This window comes from Dermochelys coriacea, chromosome 11 (assembly GCF_009764565.3).
Source record: "Dermochelys coriacea isolate rDerCor1 chromosome 11, rDerCor1.pri.v4, whole genome shotgun sequence".
In the NCBI taxonomy this organism is placed as follows: Eukaryota; Metazoa; Chordata; order Testudines; family Dermochelyidae; genus Dermochelys; species Dermochelys coriacea.
The window spans coordinates 41,264,770-41,280,566 of NC_050078.2; the positions used below are offsets into that span (position 1 = coordinate 41,264,770).

General features: G+C 42.7%; 1 protein-coding gene across 1 annotated transcript; it reads left to right on the forward strand.

Annotated features, from left to right (window-relative positions):
* Positions 1 to 2,910: 2,910 nt before the first annotated feature.
* LOC119863512 (integrin alpha-6-like) lies at positions 2,911 to 14,826 on the forward strand. Its single transcript, XM_043504857.1, is given in 6 exon segments — positions 2,911 to 2,928; positions 4,545 to 4,640; positions 4,738 to 4,778; positions 4,780 to 4,825; positions 8,641 to 8,766; positions 14,555 to 14,826. Coding segments are annotated over 6 exon segments (411 nt in total). The 3' UTR covers positions 14,639 to 14,826.
* Positions 14,827 to 15,797: the final 971 nt, after the last annotated feature.

The following is a 15,797-nucleotide window of genomic DNA, read 5'->3' on the forward strand; positions in this document are numbered from 1 at the left end:
GGATCAATATGAAAATTGAAAGGTGGATAAGGAATTGGTTAAAGGGGAGACTACAGCAGGCCATACTGAAAGGTGAACTGTCAGGCTGGAGGGAGGTTACCAGTGGAGTTCCTCCGGGATTGGTTTTGGGACCAATCTTATTTAATCTTTTTATTACTGACCTTGGCACAAAAAGTGGGAGTGTGCTCATAAAGTTTGCGGATGATACAAAGCTGGGAGATATTGCCAATTTAGAGAAGGACCAGGATATCATATAGGAGGATCTGGGTGACCTTGTAAACTGGAGTAATAGTAATAGGATGAAATTTAATAGCGAGAAGTGTAAGGTCCTGCATTTAGGGATTAATAATAAGAATTTTAGTTATAAACTGGGGACGCATCAATTAGAAGTAACGGAGGAGGAGAAGGATCTTGGAGTATTGGTTAACCAATACCAATCATAGAATTACTATGAGCTGCCAATGTGATATGGCCGTGAAAAAAAGCTAATGCGGTCTTGGGATGCATCAGGCGAGGTATTCCAGTAGAGATAAGGAGGTGTTAGTACCGTTATACAAGGCACTCGTGAGACTCATCTGGAATATTGTGTGCAGTTCTGGTCCCCCATGTTTAAGAAGGATGAATTCAAACTGGAACCGGTACAGAGAAGGGCTACTAGAATGATCCGAGGAATGGAAAACCTGTCTTATGAAAGGACACTCAAGGAGCTTGGCTTGTTTAGCCTAACCAAAAGAAGGCTGAGGGGAGATATGATTGCTCTCTATAAATATATCAGAGGGATAAATACCATGGAAGGAGAAGAATTATTTAAACTCAGTACCAATGTGGACACAAGAACAAATGGATATAAACTGTCCATCGGGAAATTTAGACTTGAAATTAGACGAAGGTTTCTAACCATCAGAGGAGTGAGGTTCTGGAACAGCGTTCCAACGGAAGCAGTGGGGGGAAAAAGACCTATCTGGCTTCAAGATTAAACTCGATAAGTTTATGGAGGAGATGGTATTATGGGATAACATGATTTTAGCAATTAATTGATCTTTAACTATTCATGGTAAATAGGCCCAATGGCCTGTGATGGGATGTTAGATGGGGTGGGATCTGAGTTACTACAGAGAATTCTTTCCTGGGCATCTGGCTGGTGGATCTTTCCCACATGCTCAGGGTTCAGCTGATTGTCATATTTGGGGTTGGGAAGGAATTTTCCTCCAGGGCAGATTGGAAGAGGCCCTTGGGGTTTTTTGCCTTCCTCTGTAGCATGGGGCACGGGTCACTTGCTGGCAGATTTTCTGCACCTTAAAGTCTTTATACCATGATTTTAGGACTTCAATAGCTCAGACATAGGTGAGAGGTTTATTGCAGGAGTGGGTGGGTGAGATTCTGTGGCCTGCGTTGCGCAGGAGGTCAGACTAGATGATCATAATGACCCTTCTGACCTTAATATCTATGAGTCTATGAGTCTATTGGAGCAAGCTTCACCATTGTGGCTGCCACCTCTACCATCTCCTGGGACCCTGAACCTTCTTCATCCTAATCCTGAGTGATGTCTCCAGAGTAGGCGAAAGAGAGAGGGACCCAGATGACATCACCACCTTCACCGGCTCCAGATGAAACCCCAACACTACCTGGGATGAAGTGGGATTGGGCTACAGTTCCAGCCCATCTCAACTTCTACTCTTTTTCCCAAAAGGACAGTTATTCCCATTTTTGATACCATCTAAGAGACTGTGAGAAAAAGAGATTTTTCCAGCTAAAGGGAACAAGGGATGTTGTTAAAATGAAAGCCTTACTTAATACTTTATATTTCAAATGCTTAATTGTATTTCCTTGTTTTCTTTATCTTTTAATAAAAGGTTAAAAGGCTTTTTAATGGTGTATTTGCCATGGTACTAAGCAGGCTAAGGTCTCTCTATGCCAAACCATGGACTTTTACACTGTTTAATGTTGGACAGTGACTGGGTTCCTGGAGGAGCTGGGTTATGTTAACACCTTTGGCCATTTATTACATCTAAATGAATACAACAAGGCCTGCGTTTCTCTCCTTTCTGACAGGGTTTTTTTCCAGTCTGCACTCTTCCTTGCCTAAACTGTGATATTCCCAGCAAGCCAGTTTGCCTAAACAGGAGCTTTGCATTCTCATTGAAGGCTATGAACAATGTCATTGCCAGCCAAGAGTTATGAGTTACCACAAAGCGCTTTATAAGCAAAGTGGCAAGGTATCTCCTTCACCCCACTGGGCTCAGTGTTTCCCCCTCTGGTGGTGATGGTGACCTGAGATAGCCTCTTTTTAATTCATAAGGAAAAGGGCCTTTACCATTCTAGGGCTGTTATATATGCCTTCCATCACTCCCTTATAGCTGTCCGGTCTGACTTTATCCCAGCAAGCGCATTTATTCTTAAGGTGAAAACATTGCAGAGAAAACAAATTTAAAAACTAAACAAACAAACAAAAAACCCTACATGTATGCTAATACTAGAGGTCGCCCATAAGTCTTATGGGGCCTCAGTAGGCCAAAGGCCTTCCAATCCTTCCCAGGAAGAATTGGTGTCTCCCTTGGACAGAAGGTCCTGTCTGTTTGCTGGATCAGAAAGAAGGCTCTAAGTCAGTTTAAACTCAGGCTATTTATCTAAAAATCCTTTCTTTGTCTGTCTGGTCTCTAGACAATCCAGAGTACAGTATATGCGAAGTGGTGGTACTTTGCTGGAGGAGTTATAGCCTGAATGAATTTGCCTGATTACCCCCCACTGTTCTTAGTTCCTGGATGAGCTGTTGTTCTCCCCACTGCACGCCACAGTGGAATTTTATACTATGTCTGGCCCACAATGATGCATAAACTTAATACAGTAACATCTCCCAAAGATATTGCAGGAAATTGCCATATCTGTCACATATGCTTCTATTAAACAACAATGCGAACTCTGTCTTTTGTAAGTACTTGCAAGTTTGCCATTGAAACTGAATTAGTAACTACATGAACCACCTTGTTTTATTGGTCAACTAGTGCAATGTTTGAACTTTTATTGAACATACGCGGTATCCCTAGTGTGATATCTGCATTAGCCCTACCATCACTGTGTTCTTCGTTCACCTCAATATAGTCACTTGTTCAGGTGTAGGAAATACCTTTGTGATGTCATTGATTAATGGAGGAATAAATGTTTTATGTTGGGGCCAAATAGCTTTAGATTTGTCTGTATTTATTCTAAGGCCTGCTTCTTGAAATTGTTTACCTGTGTTTAAGACCAACATGGAAACCTTGTTTTCCCTGAGTTTTATGTTTGCAGTATATTAACCCTTGAAAACAGGGTTGTGTTATGGGAACGGTAATAGACAGTAGATAATAAACAAGCCTGACATTTTAGATTTGATTATTTAAAAGGCCAATATCTCTATCCTTTAGTACTTTGATTTTTAACACTTCTAAGCTAAATATTTAAAGGCCCAATATTCGAACAATCTGTGGCACATTTCTATTCTGCCTAGTAATCAATCCATTTCATTTAGTTTGTTTCTCGATATATAATTCTCTGTCTTAAAGGAGTCCCATTGCTCAAGGAGGAAATGTGAAGTTGCAGAGAAGCACACTAATGATGACCTCAAAAAAGTCTTTATTTTCAGAAGGAAAATATAAGAGCCTGGTAACATAGGCGCTGGCTTCCTCCGGCTCAGGGGGTGCTCCACTCCAGTACCCGGCCCCACCTCTTCACACCCCGCCCCACCTCTTCCTGCCCAGTTCTGCCCCCTCCCCTGAGCATGCCCTGTTCCCGCCCTTCCCCCTTCTTCCCAGAGCCTCCTGCATGCTGCAAAATGGCTGATTGCGGAGGGCAGGAGGCTCTGGGAGGGAGGGGAAGGATTGATCAGTGGGACCGCCAGTGGGCGGGAGGAGCTGGGGGGAGGGAGGAGCTTGGCTGCCAGTGGGTGCTAAGCACCCACTAATTTTTTTCCAGCCTTGGAGCACCCAGAGACTTAGCACCTATGCCTGGTAAGCATTTCCATATCAAAACAACACTTATTTTTTGGTCTCTTTCCCTTCCCTTTACTTATACAGAACCTTTCTAGGTTTAGCAGGGTGAAAGAAGGCATGTTGTTGTATGGATGTTTTCCAATATTATTTTCTAAATCTGGTCACTATATTGCATTTATTTCCAAACAGCTGGAAAAAAGCAGTTGAATGTATCTATCTAGATTTACTTAAAAATGTATCTAGTTAAATATTTAGCTTTCAGAAGTGGACTTTAAAGGGGAGAGGGATAACTAATAAGAACAAAGTAAAGAAAGACTGCACAAACTGATACCTATATTTTAACAAGTACTAGGACAGATATTGGCAACCGATCTTGTTTGCATTGAAATTGATAAGAGTTTTGCCATTGATTTCAGCAAATTAAAGATTGGGCCTTCTAAAAGAACCATACCCTTAAGTCTATCATCTTGTAACTTGGCAAATATCTCAAATATTCTTCTGTAAAATGTGATTTTTGAAATGCATGCATATAAATGCATACTGGTATATAAAATTTAAATTACAGGATTGTAATGTGAGGACTGCTGTGTGAACATAAAATGCCCCTTGCAAGGCTTGGTCAGCAAGGCATTTGCTATATTATTTTCAAGGTTATGGAATAGTACTTTCCCAGAGGTATGTTCTATTAACACTATTCTTGAGGCAATTGCACTCTCCCTGTCTTGTCTCTTCTGATGTATATTCTATTACACTACCTTATATTTTGAAACAGGAATATTCTAAGCTTAACTCCCTAGATTTCCTTGTTAGGGAATGCTGCTGCAGCTGAAAACATTAAGCTCCCAAATGAAATTGCTCAAGTGAGTTTTCAAATTCCTTTAACACTGGTCATGCACTTTATTGAGGTGGCGTTTCCTGTGTATGTAACACATACTTAGGGCTTCTGATTTTAGGTTTTAATTTGTAAACACCAAGAAAATACCTCCAATATGAAAAAATGAAATTGGAGTTATCCAATAAACCACTGGAGAAACATTAAAATTGGTTATTTGTATGTAAGAGCTTGTCTACATTAGTGGCTCTCAACCTTTCCAGACTACTGTACCCCTTTCAGGAGGCTAATTTGTCTTGCATACCCCCAAGTTACATCTCACTTAAAAACTACTTGCTTACAAAATCAGACATCAAAATACAAAAGTGTCACAGCACACTAATACTGAAAAATTGGTTATGTTCTCATTTTTACTATATAATAAAATAAATCAATTGGAATATAAATATTGTACTTACATTTCAGTGTATAATATATAGAGCAGTATAAACAAGTCATTGTCCGTATGAAATTTTAGTTTGTACTTACTTTGCTAATGCTTTTTCTGTTGCCTGTTGTAAAACTAGGCAAATATCTAGATGAGCTGATGTACCCCCAAGGGTATTTGTACCCCTGGTTGAGAATCACTGGTCTACATGGAGCAGTAAAGTGGACTATGGGGTGGGATTTCTAAACCATAGTAAAGTGTTGCACATTAATTGGTCTATGTATACCTTGCTGGTTACCCTGCTGGTATACACTAAAGGTTCTGTATTGAGTTTTAACATAGTGCTGTTTGAAACAGTACTATATTAAAGCACAGTAGGGAACATTATAAAGAGATTACTCATTACAGTATATAGCATATAACATACATTACTCATTAAAGTGTATACAAAAGGAAGCCCAGGAAATCCCTAATTTTTGACAGCTACATAAAACTCAAAAATTGCTAAAAATAATCCCAAAAAAACAGAAGCACTATATGTAGTTCATAAAGTGAAAATTTTAATCCAGAAGCTTCAAACATCACCTTTGGCTCTGTAGAGCTTTCTCTTCCCTAGTGAGAGGAGTTCTATATGATATGACAGTGAACACTGCAGGTTATGTACTCTTGTCATTGTAGCTAGATTTGGTCACCAACATGCTGCCTTTCCAGCCCCATAAACTGTGCAAAGCCATAGGTCCCGGCTCTGCAAGTGGCTGACTTGTCTGGAGCAAAAGTTTTTCTACTGCAAAACCTATAGAGTTTGGTGGCTACAAGACACAGGGGTGCCCAATATGGAGAGAATACGCATATTACTTTGCTTCCCATGCTGCAATATTTCTAATTCTTTGGGCTTCTGAATGGATCATTCAAGTGAAAACTAATCCATTTATCAACTGTGTGGATTGGAGGGGGAGCAATGGGGTAAGATGATTCCAGGGCAGTCCTCTGCACTAGATACTGATTCCCCTGCCTCCCCAAAGAAAAATAATTACTGAAGATCTAGGAGATGATTGTTATTTGTACTGTATTGGCACAGAGAGACCCCAGTTAGGATCAGAACCCCATTGTGCTATGTGATGTTCAAACACAGAGTAAAAAAGAAAGTCCTTGCCCAGAGCTTGGCAGGATTATTTTCTAGTTTTGGAGGGGTTCCAGTAAATGACTGGTTTAACCCAATTCTTCCCAATAGATTTTTTTTCTCATTCTCCCTTGGGTGTCCTTTGGCATGGAGCCTTCAGCTAGGGAAGAGTCCAGTACTTCTGAGCTGTGAGCCCTTCACGCTTTTTATCTTAGAATCATAGAATATCAGGGTTGGAAGGGACCTCAGAAGGTCATCTAATCCAACCCCCTGCTCAAAGCAGGACCAACACCAATTTTTGCCCCAGATCCCTAAATGGCCCCCTCAAGGATTGAACTCACAACCCTGGGGTTATCAGGCCAATGCTCAAACCACTGAGCTATCCCTCGCCCCCCAAATAAACTTAGAATCATAGAATACCAGGGTTGGAAAGGACCTCAGAAGGTCATCTAGTCCAACCCCCTGCTCAAAGCAGGACCAATCCCCAATTTCTGCCCCAGATCCCTAAATAGGCCCCTCAAGGATTGAACTCACAATCCTGGGTTTGGCAGGCCAATGCTCAAACCACTGAGCTATTCCTCCCACCCATCTTCAATTAGTGTGAAAGGAATTGCTGACATACTGGGATACTACATCTCCCTGAGTATATTCCAAGGATTCTCCAACATCATTCCCATGAGCCCAGGCAGTCAGATGCTGCTCATGAAAACTGGGTGGTAAGCAGTGATGAGCTGCCAAAATCTTAACAATTGGTTCCCTATAAAAAGTTCTGATTTAAGGGATGTGCCACAGTATGTATTTTTTGTACCAGTAGGGTTACCATACATACGTATTTTCCCGGGAGGGAAATAATATTTTTAAATATTAAAAATTCCTCCCGGACGGCGATTTAAGAACCAAAAAACCAGACATGTCCGGGAAAATACGGATGTATTAGGGAACCTTACCTAAAGTTCTTTTTTAAAAAGATGGGCCTGAACTAGAAATGAGCTCTGTTTCACATGTGTGGGTCCCCGCCACTCCCTGGGGGTGTGCTAGGGTGACCAGATATCCCGATTTTATAGGGACAGTCCAGATTCTGGAGTCTTTTTCTTATATAGGCTCCTATTACCCCCCACCCTCTGTCCTGATTTTTCACACTTGCTGTCTGGTCACCCTAGGGTGTGCATATGTGTGGGTCCCAGCTGCTCCCTGCCCCCCTCATTGAAGCAGGTGTGCAGGGTTACTGCCCTGGGAACTGCAGGGCATCAGTGGATGTGGGTCCAGCTACAGACAGGGGTGTGGGACAGGGCTAGCTGGAGGTGAGGGTGCGGGGCTGGCTGTGGGCAGGGCAGGGGGTGCGGAGCTGGCTGGAGACAGGAGGGTGTGGGGTTGGCTGAAGGTAAGGGGGTGTGGAGCTGGCTGGAGGCAGGGCAGGGGCTGACTGGAGGTAGGGGCTGGCTGCAGGCAGGGCAGGGGGGTGCCGGGCTGGCTGGAGACAGGGCAGGGGGTGCATGTGGCAGGGGTTGGTTGGAGACAGGGCAAGGGGTGCAGCAGGGGCTGACTGCGGGCAGGGTAGGGGTTGCGGCAGGGGCTGGCTGCGAGCAGGGCGGGGGTGCGGGGCTGGCTGCAGGCAGGGCAGGAGGGTGCAATGGGTTGGCTGGAGACGGGTGGTGTGGGGTTGGCTAGCTTCGGGCAGGGGGGTGTGGCAGAGGTTGGCTGGAGAAAGGGCAGGGGGTGCATGCAGCAGGGGCCAGCTGCAGGCAGGGTGGTGGGTACGGGGCTGGTGCGGACAGGGTAGGGGGTGCATGCAGCAGGGGCTGGCTGCGGGCAGCGGGTGCTGGGCTGGCTGGAGACGGGGCAGGGGGTGCGGGTGGCAGGGGTTGGCTGGATACAGGGCAGGGTGTACGGCAGAGGCTGGTGTGGGCAGGGCAGGGGGTATGGGGGTGCCTGGAGGCAGAGGCTGGCTGCGGGCAGGGTGGTGGGTGGCTGGAGGAGGACTTACATCACTTCTCAGCCAGAGCCCATCAAAGCCTCAGCGCCCCCTGCAGGGAAGCGGGTTAACAACCAGTTCTAAAACTGCTTCAAAATTTAACAACCGGTTCCCGTGAACCGGTGCAAACCGGCTCCAGCTCACCGCTGGTGGTAAGAAGTGCTTTAAGTAGGCATATAAGAATAGGAGACATGATGTCCTCTTCAGACTAGTCTCAATAGCTCAGAAAACTCAAGGCACTGCTGTAGAAGTGAATTTTGGGTTTGAATTAGGAACTTGTCAAACTTACCATCGCCTTTACTTAAAACTTTTCCTCTCCCTTAGGTGCAAGTTACTGTCTTTTCTGCAAAGACAGTAGCACTTTATACAGGAGTGCCTTGGTGGATCATCTTGGTGGCTATTCTTGCTGGAATACTGATGCTCGCACTGTTGGTATTTTTACCCTGGACGGTGAGTTATTTTACAAATCACTCTTATTTCATATGTTGAGCTACCTGAAAAATATGGCAGAAAACTAGTTCAGCAACTCTGAGAATGACGTTTCAAAATTATATTGCTGGGGGACACTGTCTATTTAATCATTGGTCAAAATAAATATCTTTATGTGCTATTAGTAACACCTAATTACTGAAAATAAAAAAAATTAAAATCTAGTTTACTTTTTCTGTTTGTATTTTTTCCATTTGGACAATAATCAATTACATTAATTTTTTGCTTTGCAGTAAAGAATTGATGGTAAGTAACAATTTCAGTTTGTATTCTGCAACATCTGGGTTGACAAACATTTCATGGGAATGATTGTTTAAAACAGCTGTTAGAATTTTTCAAAAAAACATGGAAACATCTATTTATTTTAGAATTTGTAAAAGCTTGCTTGTACAAAATCAAAGTTTTGGAACAAGTTTCAGAAATATGTGGTAAAATAACTAGAAATAAAATAAAATAAATATGTAACTTGATTGGTATGTGTATTAGCCATATTTGGCTAGGGGTTTTACAGTCCAAAATGCTTCAAATGGGCTTGTTCACTGAAATTGTCAAAATGCATGTATCACAAATTAGTGCTATCTGCAGTACCTGGAACAGTAAAGCTTCCTGTCTTGGCAAACCAATATTTGGATATATGCTTGGCTGGAGAATATTATGAAACGGATACTAGTTGACTATTAATACCCCAGATGTACATGAAGTGACAATCCATTCTAATATACTGAGATCAGAGGCTAATAATACAAACACCATTGAAAAATGTTGACTATAAATGCTGCATTATCTTAACACCTATTTTCTTGCTTTGAGTTAACAGGAGCGTTTCAAATTAAAGCTTTGCTCATAAAGTCAAAAACATACTCCTTTGGTTTTCACCTGATTCTTTCATTTTTGCCCGCTTGTGTCTTACACTCAGTTTCCCAGTTGCAGAAGCCCTAAGAGTTCTGCTTCCTTACAGAGCTGCTATTGCCAGGGAAACCCATCATGTGGCAGGAATATTGGCAGCTCTACAACCAATCGTAGTTTTAAGTGGAAGACGACAGTCCTTTTATTCCTGAATCTCACTCACATCCCAACATTCAGAAGCGAATTAGGATTAGGAAAATCTCTTCAGTCCTTGGTACCATCTGGTGCTCTGAAACTTTTGTCTACACTATGAAATTAGGTCGAATGTATAGAAGTCGGTTTTTTAGAAATCGTTTTTATATAGTTGATTGTGTGTGTCCCCACACAAAATGCTCTAATTGCATTAACTCGGCAGAGTGCTTCCACAGTACCGAGGCTAGCGTCGACTTCCAGAGTATTGCAGTGTGGGTAGCTATCCCACAGTTCCCGCAGTCTTCGCCGTCCATTGGAATTCTGGGTTGAGATCCCAATGCCTGATGGGGCAAAAACATTGTCGCAGGTGGTTCTGGGTACATGTCGTTAGGACCTCCTTCCCTCCCTCCCTCTGTGAAAGCAACGGCAGACAATTGTTTTGCGCCTTTTTTCCTGAGTTCCCTGTGCAGACGCCATACCACGGCAAGCATGGAGCCCGCTCAGCTCACTGTCACCGTACATCTCCTGGGTGCTAGCAGACATGGTACTGCATTGCTACACAGCAGCAGCAACCCATTGCCTTGTGGCAGCAGATGGTACAATAGGCCTGAAAACCATTGTCATCATGTCCGAGGGGTGGTGGAGGAGGGAAGGACAAGGCCACACAGCACTTTAAAAGTTTAAAAGTTTAAAACTTATTGAATGCCAGACTTCTGTTGCTTAGGCAACCCTCTGGGGTGGAGTGGTTGGGTGGCCAGAGGCCCCCCCACTGCATTCTTGGGCACCTGGGTGAGGAGGCTATGGAACTTGGGGAGGAGGGCGGTTGGTTACACAGGGGCTGTAGTAACAGCCGGTCTGTCCTCCAGCTGCCTTTCCTGCAGCTTAGCCATATGCTAGAACTTATTAGTTTGATTCTCCAGCAGCCTCAGCATTGAATCCTGCCTCCTCTCATCACGCTGCCACCACCTTTCAGCTTCAGCCCTCTCTTCAGCGCGCCACTTACTCTCTTCAGCCCACCACCCCTCCTCTTGGTCATTTTGTGCTTTCCTGCAGTCTGACATTGTCTGCCTCCATGCATTTGTCTGTGCTCTGTCAGTGTGGGAGGACAGCATGAGCTCAGAGAACATTTAATCGTGAGTGCGTTTTATTTTGCCTTTTAATCTTCACTAGCCTCTGGGAAGGAGAAGATCCTGTGATCCTTGAAACACATCCAGCTGGTGGAGAGAAAAAAAGGGACAGTGGTATTTAAAAAGACACATTTTATAGAACAATGGGTACACTTTCACGGTAAACCTTGCTGTTAACATTACATACATAGCACATGTGCGTTCCAAGGTCGCATTTTGCCTCCCCCCACTGCGTGGCTAGTCCCTCACCCCTCCCCGTGGCTAACAGCGGGGAACATTTCTGTTCAGTCACAGGCAAACAGCCCAGCAGGAACGGGCACCTCTGAATGTCCCCTTAAGAAAAGCACCCTATTTCAACCAGATGACCATGAATGATATCACTCTCCTGAGGATAACACAGAGAGATAAAGAACTGATGTTTGAACACCAGCAAACATACACTGCAATGCTTTGTTCTACAATAATTCCCAATTACGTGCTACTGGCCTGGAGTGGTAAAGTGTCCTACCATGGTAGACGGAATAAGGCTGCCCTCCCCAGAAACCTTTTGAAAAGGCTTTGGGAGTACATTCAGGAGAGCCGTGAATGCCAGGGCAAATTAATCATTAAACATGCTTGCTTTTAAACCATGTATACTATTTTAAAAGGTACACTCACCAGAGGCCCCTTCTCTGCCTGGCGGGTCCGGGAGGCAGTTTTGGGTGGGTTTGGGGCGTACTGGCTCCAGGTCCAGGGTGAGAAATAGTTCCTGGCTGTCGGGAAAATCGGTTTCTCCGCTTGCTTTCTGTGAGCTATCAACCTCACCATCATCATCTTCCTTGTCCCCAAAACCGGCTTCCGTGTTGCCTTCATCTCCATTTAAAGAGTCAAACAACATGGCTGGGATAGTGGTGGCTGAACCCCCTAAAATGGCATGGAGCTCATCATGGAAGCGGCATGTTTTGGGCTCTGACCCGGAGTGGCCGTTTGCCTCTCTGATTTTCTGGTAGGCTTGCCTCAGCTCCTTAAGTTTCACATAGCACTGCTTTGGGTCCCTGTTATGGCCTCTGGGCTTCATGCCCTGGGAGATTTTGACAAATGTTTTGGCATTTTGAAAACTGGAACATAGTTCTGATAGCACGGATTCCTCTACCCATACAGTGATCAGATCCCGTACCTCTCCTTCAGACCATGCTGGAGCTGTTTTGCGATTCTCGGACTCCGTCATGGTCACCTCTGTTGATGAGCTCTGCGTCATCACCTCTGCTGATGAGCTCTGCACTCACCTGCAGCTTGCCACGCTGGCCAAACAGGAAATTGAAATTCAAAAGTTCGCGGGCCTTTTCCTGTCTATCTGGCCAGTGCATCTGAGTTGAGAGTGCTGTCCAGAGCAGTCACAATGGAGCATTCTGGGATAGCTCTCGGAGGCCAATACCGTCCTAATACCTAATTGCATCCACGGTACCCCAAATTCGACTCAGCAAGGCCGATTTCAGCGCTAATCCCCTTGTCGGGGGTGGAGTAAAGAAATCGATTTTAAGTGCCCTTTAAGTCAAAAAAAAGGGCTTTGTCGTGTGGACGGGTGCAGGGTTAAATCGATTTAACACTGCTAATTTCAACCTCAACTCCTAGTGTAGACCAGGGCTATATCACCAATTTCACTGCTGTAGACACTTTTATTTTTTGGTCTGGGATATTTTTTTGTACTTTTTGTTTACCTTACCTGCCTTTTTTTTTTTTCTCTTGAGAGAAGCCATTTCTTTTGTACTTATGAAAAGGAAGCATTTTAGATCTTATGCTTACAGTACTTTGATTGTAATTTAATCCTAAATTGTTCCATTTTCCTCTGCCCCACGTAAGAATTGTAAGAATAGTGCCACAACATTGTACTGTTCAATAATCTAATTGTTACATAACTGATAGAGTTTATTGGATTTTTTACTTACATTCTAAAACGTTGGTACTATTTAAATAAGAGTTAATGTCTGTCTCTGAATTATTTCTTCTATATGAAAAATACTAACAATTGTCAGTGTGCATATTTTATTTCTTTGAGAATTATTTCTTTGAGAATGAGAATTATGCAAAAACTTGTTTGAATATTTTCCTGCCAAGGACCAAAGCTGCTGGATTACCTTTTCCCAGAAGTCCATTTTTCTAATGCGGACTGTTGGGGTTACTGAAGTTAGCAAGACTGGTCACCAATTGTTGGGGGGATTTTATTTTTATTACTATTCATTTCTTTCATTCATTCGGGCTTTTTGGAAGCTCTTTTGTTCTTTTAATTTTTTTTTTTTTTTTTTTTTTTACTATTTTAGAAGCTCCATTCTTTTGATTCGAGGTTAACAGGTCCCACATTTATAATTCTCCTCCTTCCTCTCACCATACACTCCCAACATTACATTCTATGGCCTCTGTCCTGCAAACACTTATTTGTGTATGTGGGTGTTTGCTGCATTGGGACCTTTATTTTCAGTCTGTCTCCCTAATGAGAGCTATGGCAGTGTTTAAAACCCCAGTTCCTTTGCTGGGTGGCTCAAAACCCCAAGAAACTGAGCTCATCAATTTCTGAGAAGCTGGAATTTTGAGACTGTTGCAGCCCTTGTTAAAACAAAGCATATGGTTAGGTATGGCAGCCTCTTATTAAAAAGAATGAAAAATTAATCGAATACTGTGTTAAATTTAGGACTGTTGAAAATGTCATCTCAAGTCATGTCACTGGTATACTATCATCTCATACACACAACTAGTAATGCTAAATTATTCAGTGATTAGAAATTACCTGTGGATGTTTGTGTAAACCTGTTAAATATTTTTAATTAAAATATTTGTCTTGTTAGTACTGATATGCTTCTTATAGGACAAATTAGTTTTACCACAGAGTGAATTGTTGAATTATGTAATTTAAAATAAATAAGCATTAGCGACTGAGTTTCTGTTAGTGCCACTTAGATTTCACAGCTCACCGGTGTGTAGGGTGACCAGATGTCCCGACTTTATAGGGACAGTCAGATTTTTGAGTCTTTTTCTTATATAGGCTCCTATTACCCCCCCACCCCCATCCCGATTTTTCACATTTGATGTGTGGTGTAACTGAAGCCAGCCTACTCTACATGTAATTTTCAGCATGAATTAACAAAGGGAGAAATGGCAACTATACATGATGATCCATTTAATTTTTGTTCTGTGTTCACTTACAAAAGAATTGGATTAGATTTTAAATTCACAGCCATAATGGGAAACATGCTATGCTTAGAAGTAAATGGCCAAATCATGCTGGCCTCATCTGTCCAAGAAGTCTGTTATAATGGCCTGGTATATGTGAGATAGTTACACTTGTTTAACTTTCTGCAGCCTAGCATCTCCCACAGTCCTGTGATGCACAGGTTGTCCTGCCTTGCTTCAGTTTCTAGAGGTGGTTTGGCTTTGCAGCATGGCCTGGTGCTCGGTCATGCTCCTTTGTCCAGCCTGTCAGAGCTCCAGCTTCCACCACAGCAGTCAGAGGCAGTTTGCTTTGCTCCAAACCATTTCTTTGCTAACTTTAATATTTAAGATTTTTTAGGGCAATAGCTGAGCAACTTTTAATATCTCCTCCTCGTTCCCAGGATCAGGGAAAATGGCAAGGAGATGGTTATAACCACCTGGATCCACACTACTGCAACACCTCTGGCAGAGCAGGGCTGAACTGAAGAAGTGCTCTCTATGCAAATGAGCTTTTGCAGGCTTTTCAGAAGACAAGTGATGCCCGCCCTCTTTGCAACTAGCTGACCCTGGCGCAGCCAAGACTCAGGGCTAAATTGGAAAGTGTGTTGGAGCAGAATACTTCCTAGCAGAATGCATTTTCTGAAAGGGTGCAAAATAGGACCTTCATTCCTATTTGACCTAAAATCTTGTACAAAGTCTATATTGCCATTCGGTTCACCACTGTGAACAAGGGGGAAAAAGCCACATTATAGAAGATAAAGGCATTAAAATATCTAACCAATGGGCAGGGCCTAACAATATGTCTGATCTGCAGTGACATATTTAAATCATGTTTTGGCTTTTTAGGATTATGTTCATTAAATACGAAGGACCTGATATTTCTGATGTCAAGCCCAGAATCAGTACTTCAATAGCTGTCACATGCAATGGTTTTAAAAATCATGGGCTTAATTCTGATCTTACACTGGTGAAAATTGGGAAAAATGCCATAGCAGTCTCTGATGTATCACTGATGTGAGATAAAAATCAGGGCCCAAAGTCTTAGTCCTGCCTCTGGGCCAAATTAAACTGATTTTTCTTCTTTTGAATCATAGTGTTTGTTAACATACTTGATGATTCACTGATGACAAGATAAAATGACATAAAAATGGGTAGAGACAATGTTTATCTCACACTGTAGAAAGTTTAGCACACATGAGTCTGTTTTTCTGTTTACTCAGCTTAGTAATAATACAAACACAGTAACACCCAGAGGAAAAGCTGGCAACACACAAAAGAGATATAAAAGGGCAGGAAATTCACGAAGCCTAGACCCCTATTTTAAAAGGTATTTTGCAAACCAAGCTTTAGTATTTTTTCAACATTTCTTGACCCAGGAAAAATAATTCCCACTTAAGTATTACATAGTATAAAGGGATAATCTACAATATGGGCAATATATATTGGCAATATTTTATCTTACAAGAGAATGTAATTTGAGACCAGCCTAATGGAATGACACCCAAGCATTTCATTGACATAATGTACAAGATAAAATGCACTCCACCAAGGTTAACTTGGGGTCTGCAGCTATAATTACCATTGACCAAACCAGACTTTTCATTTAATCAATCCCATGAAAACTGGTGTTCTAAGGTTAAAGGG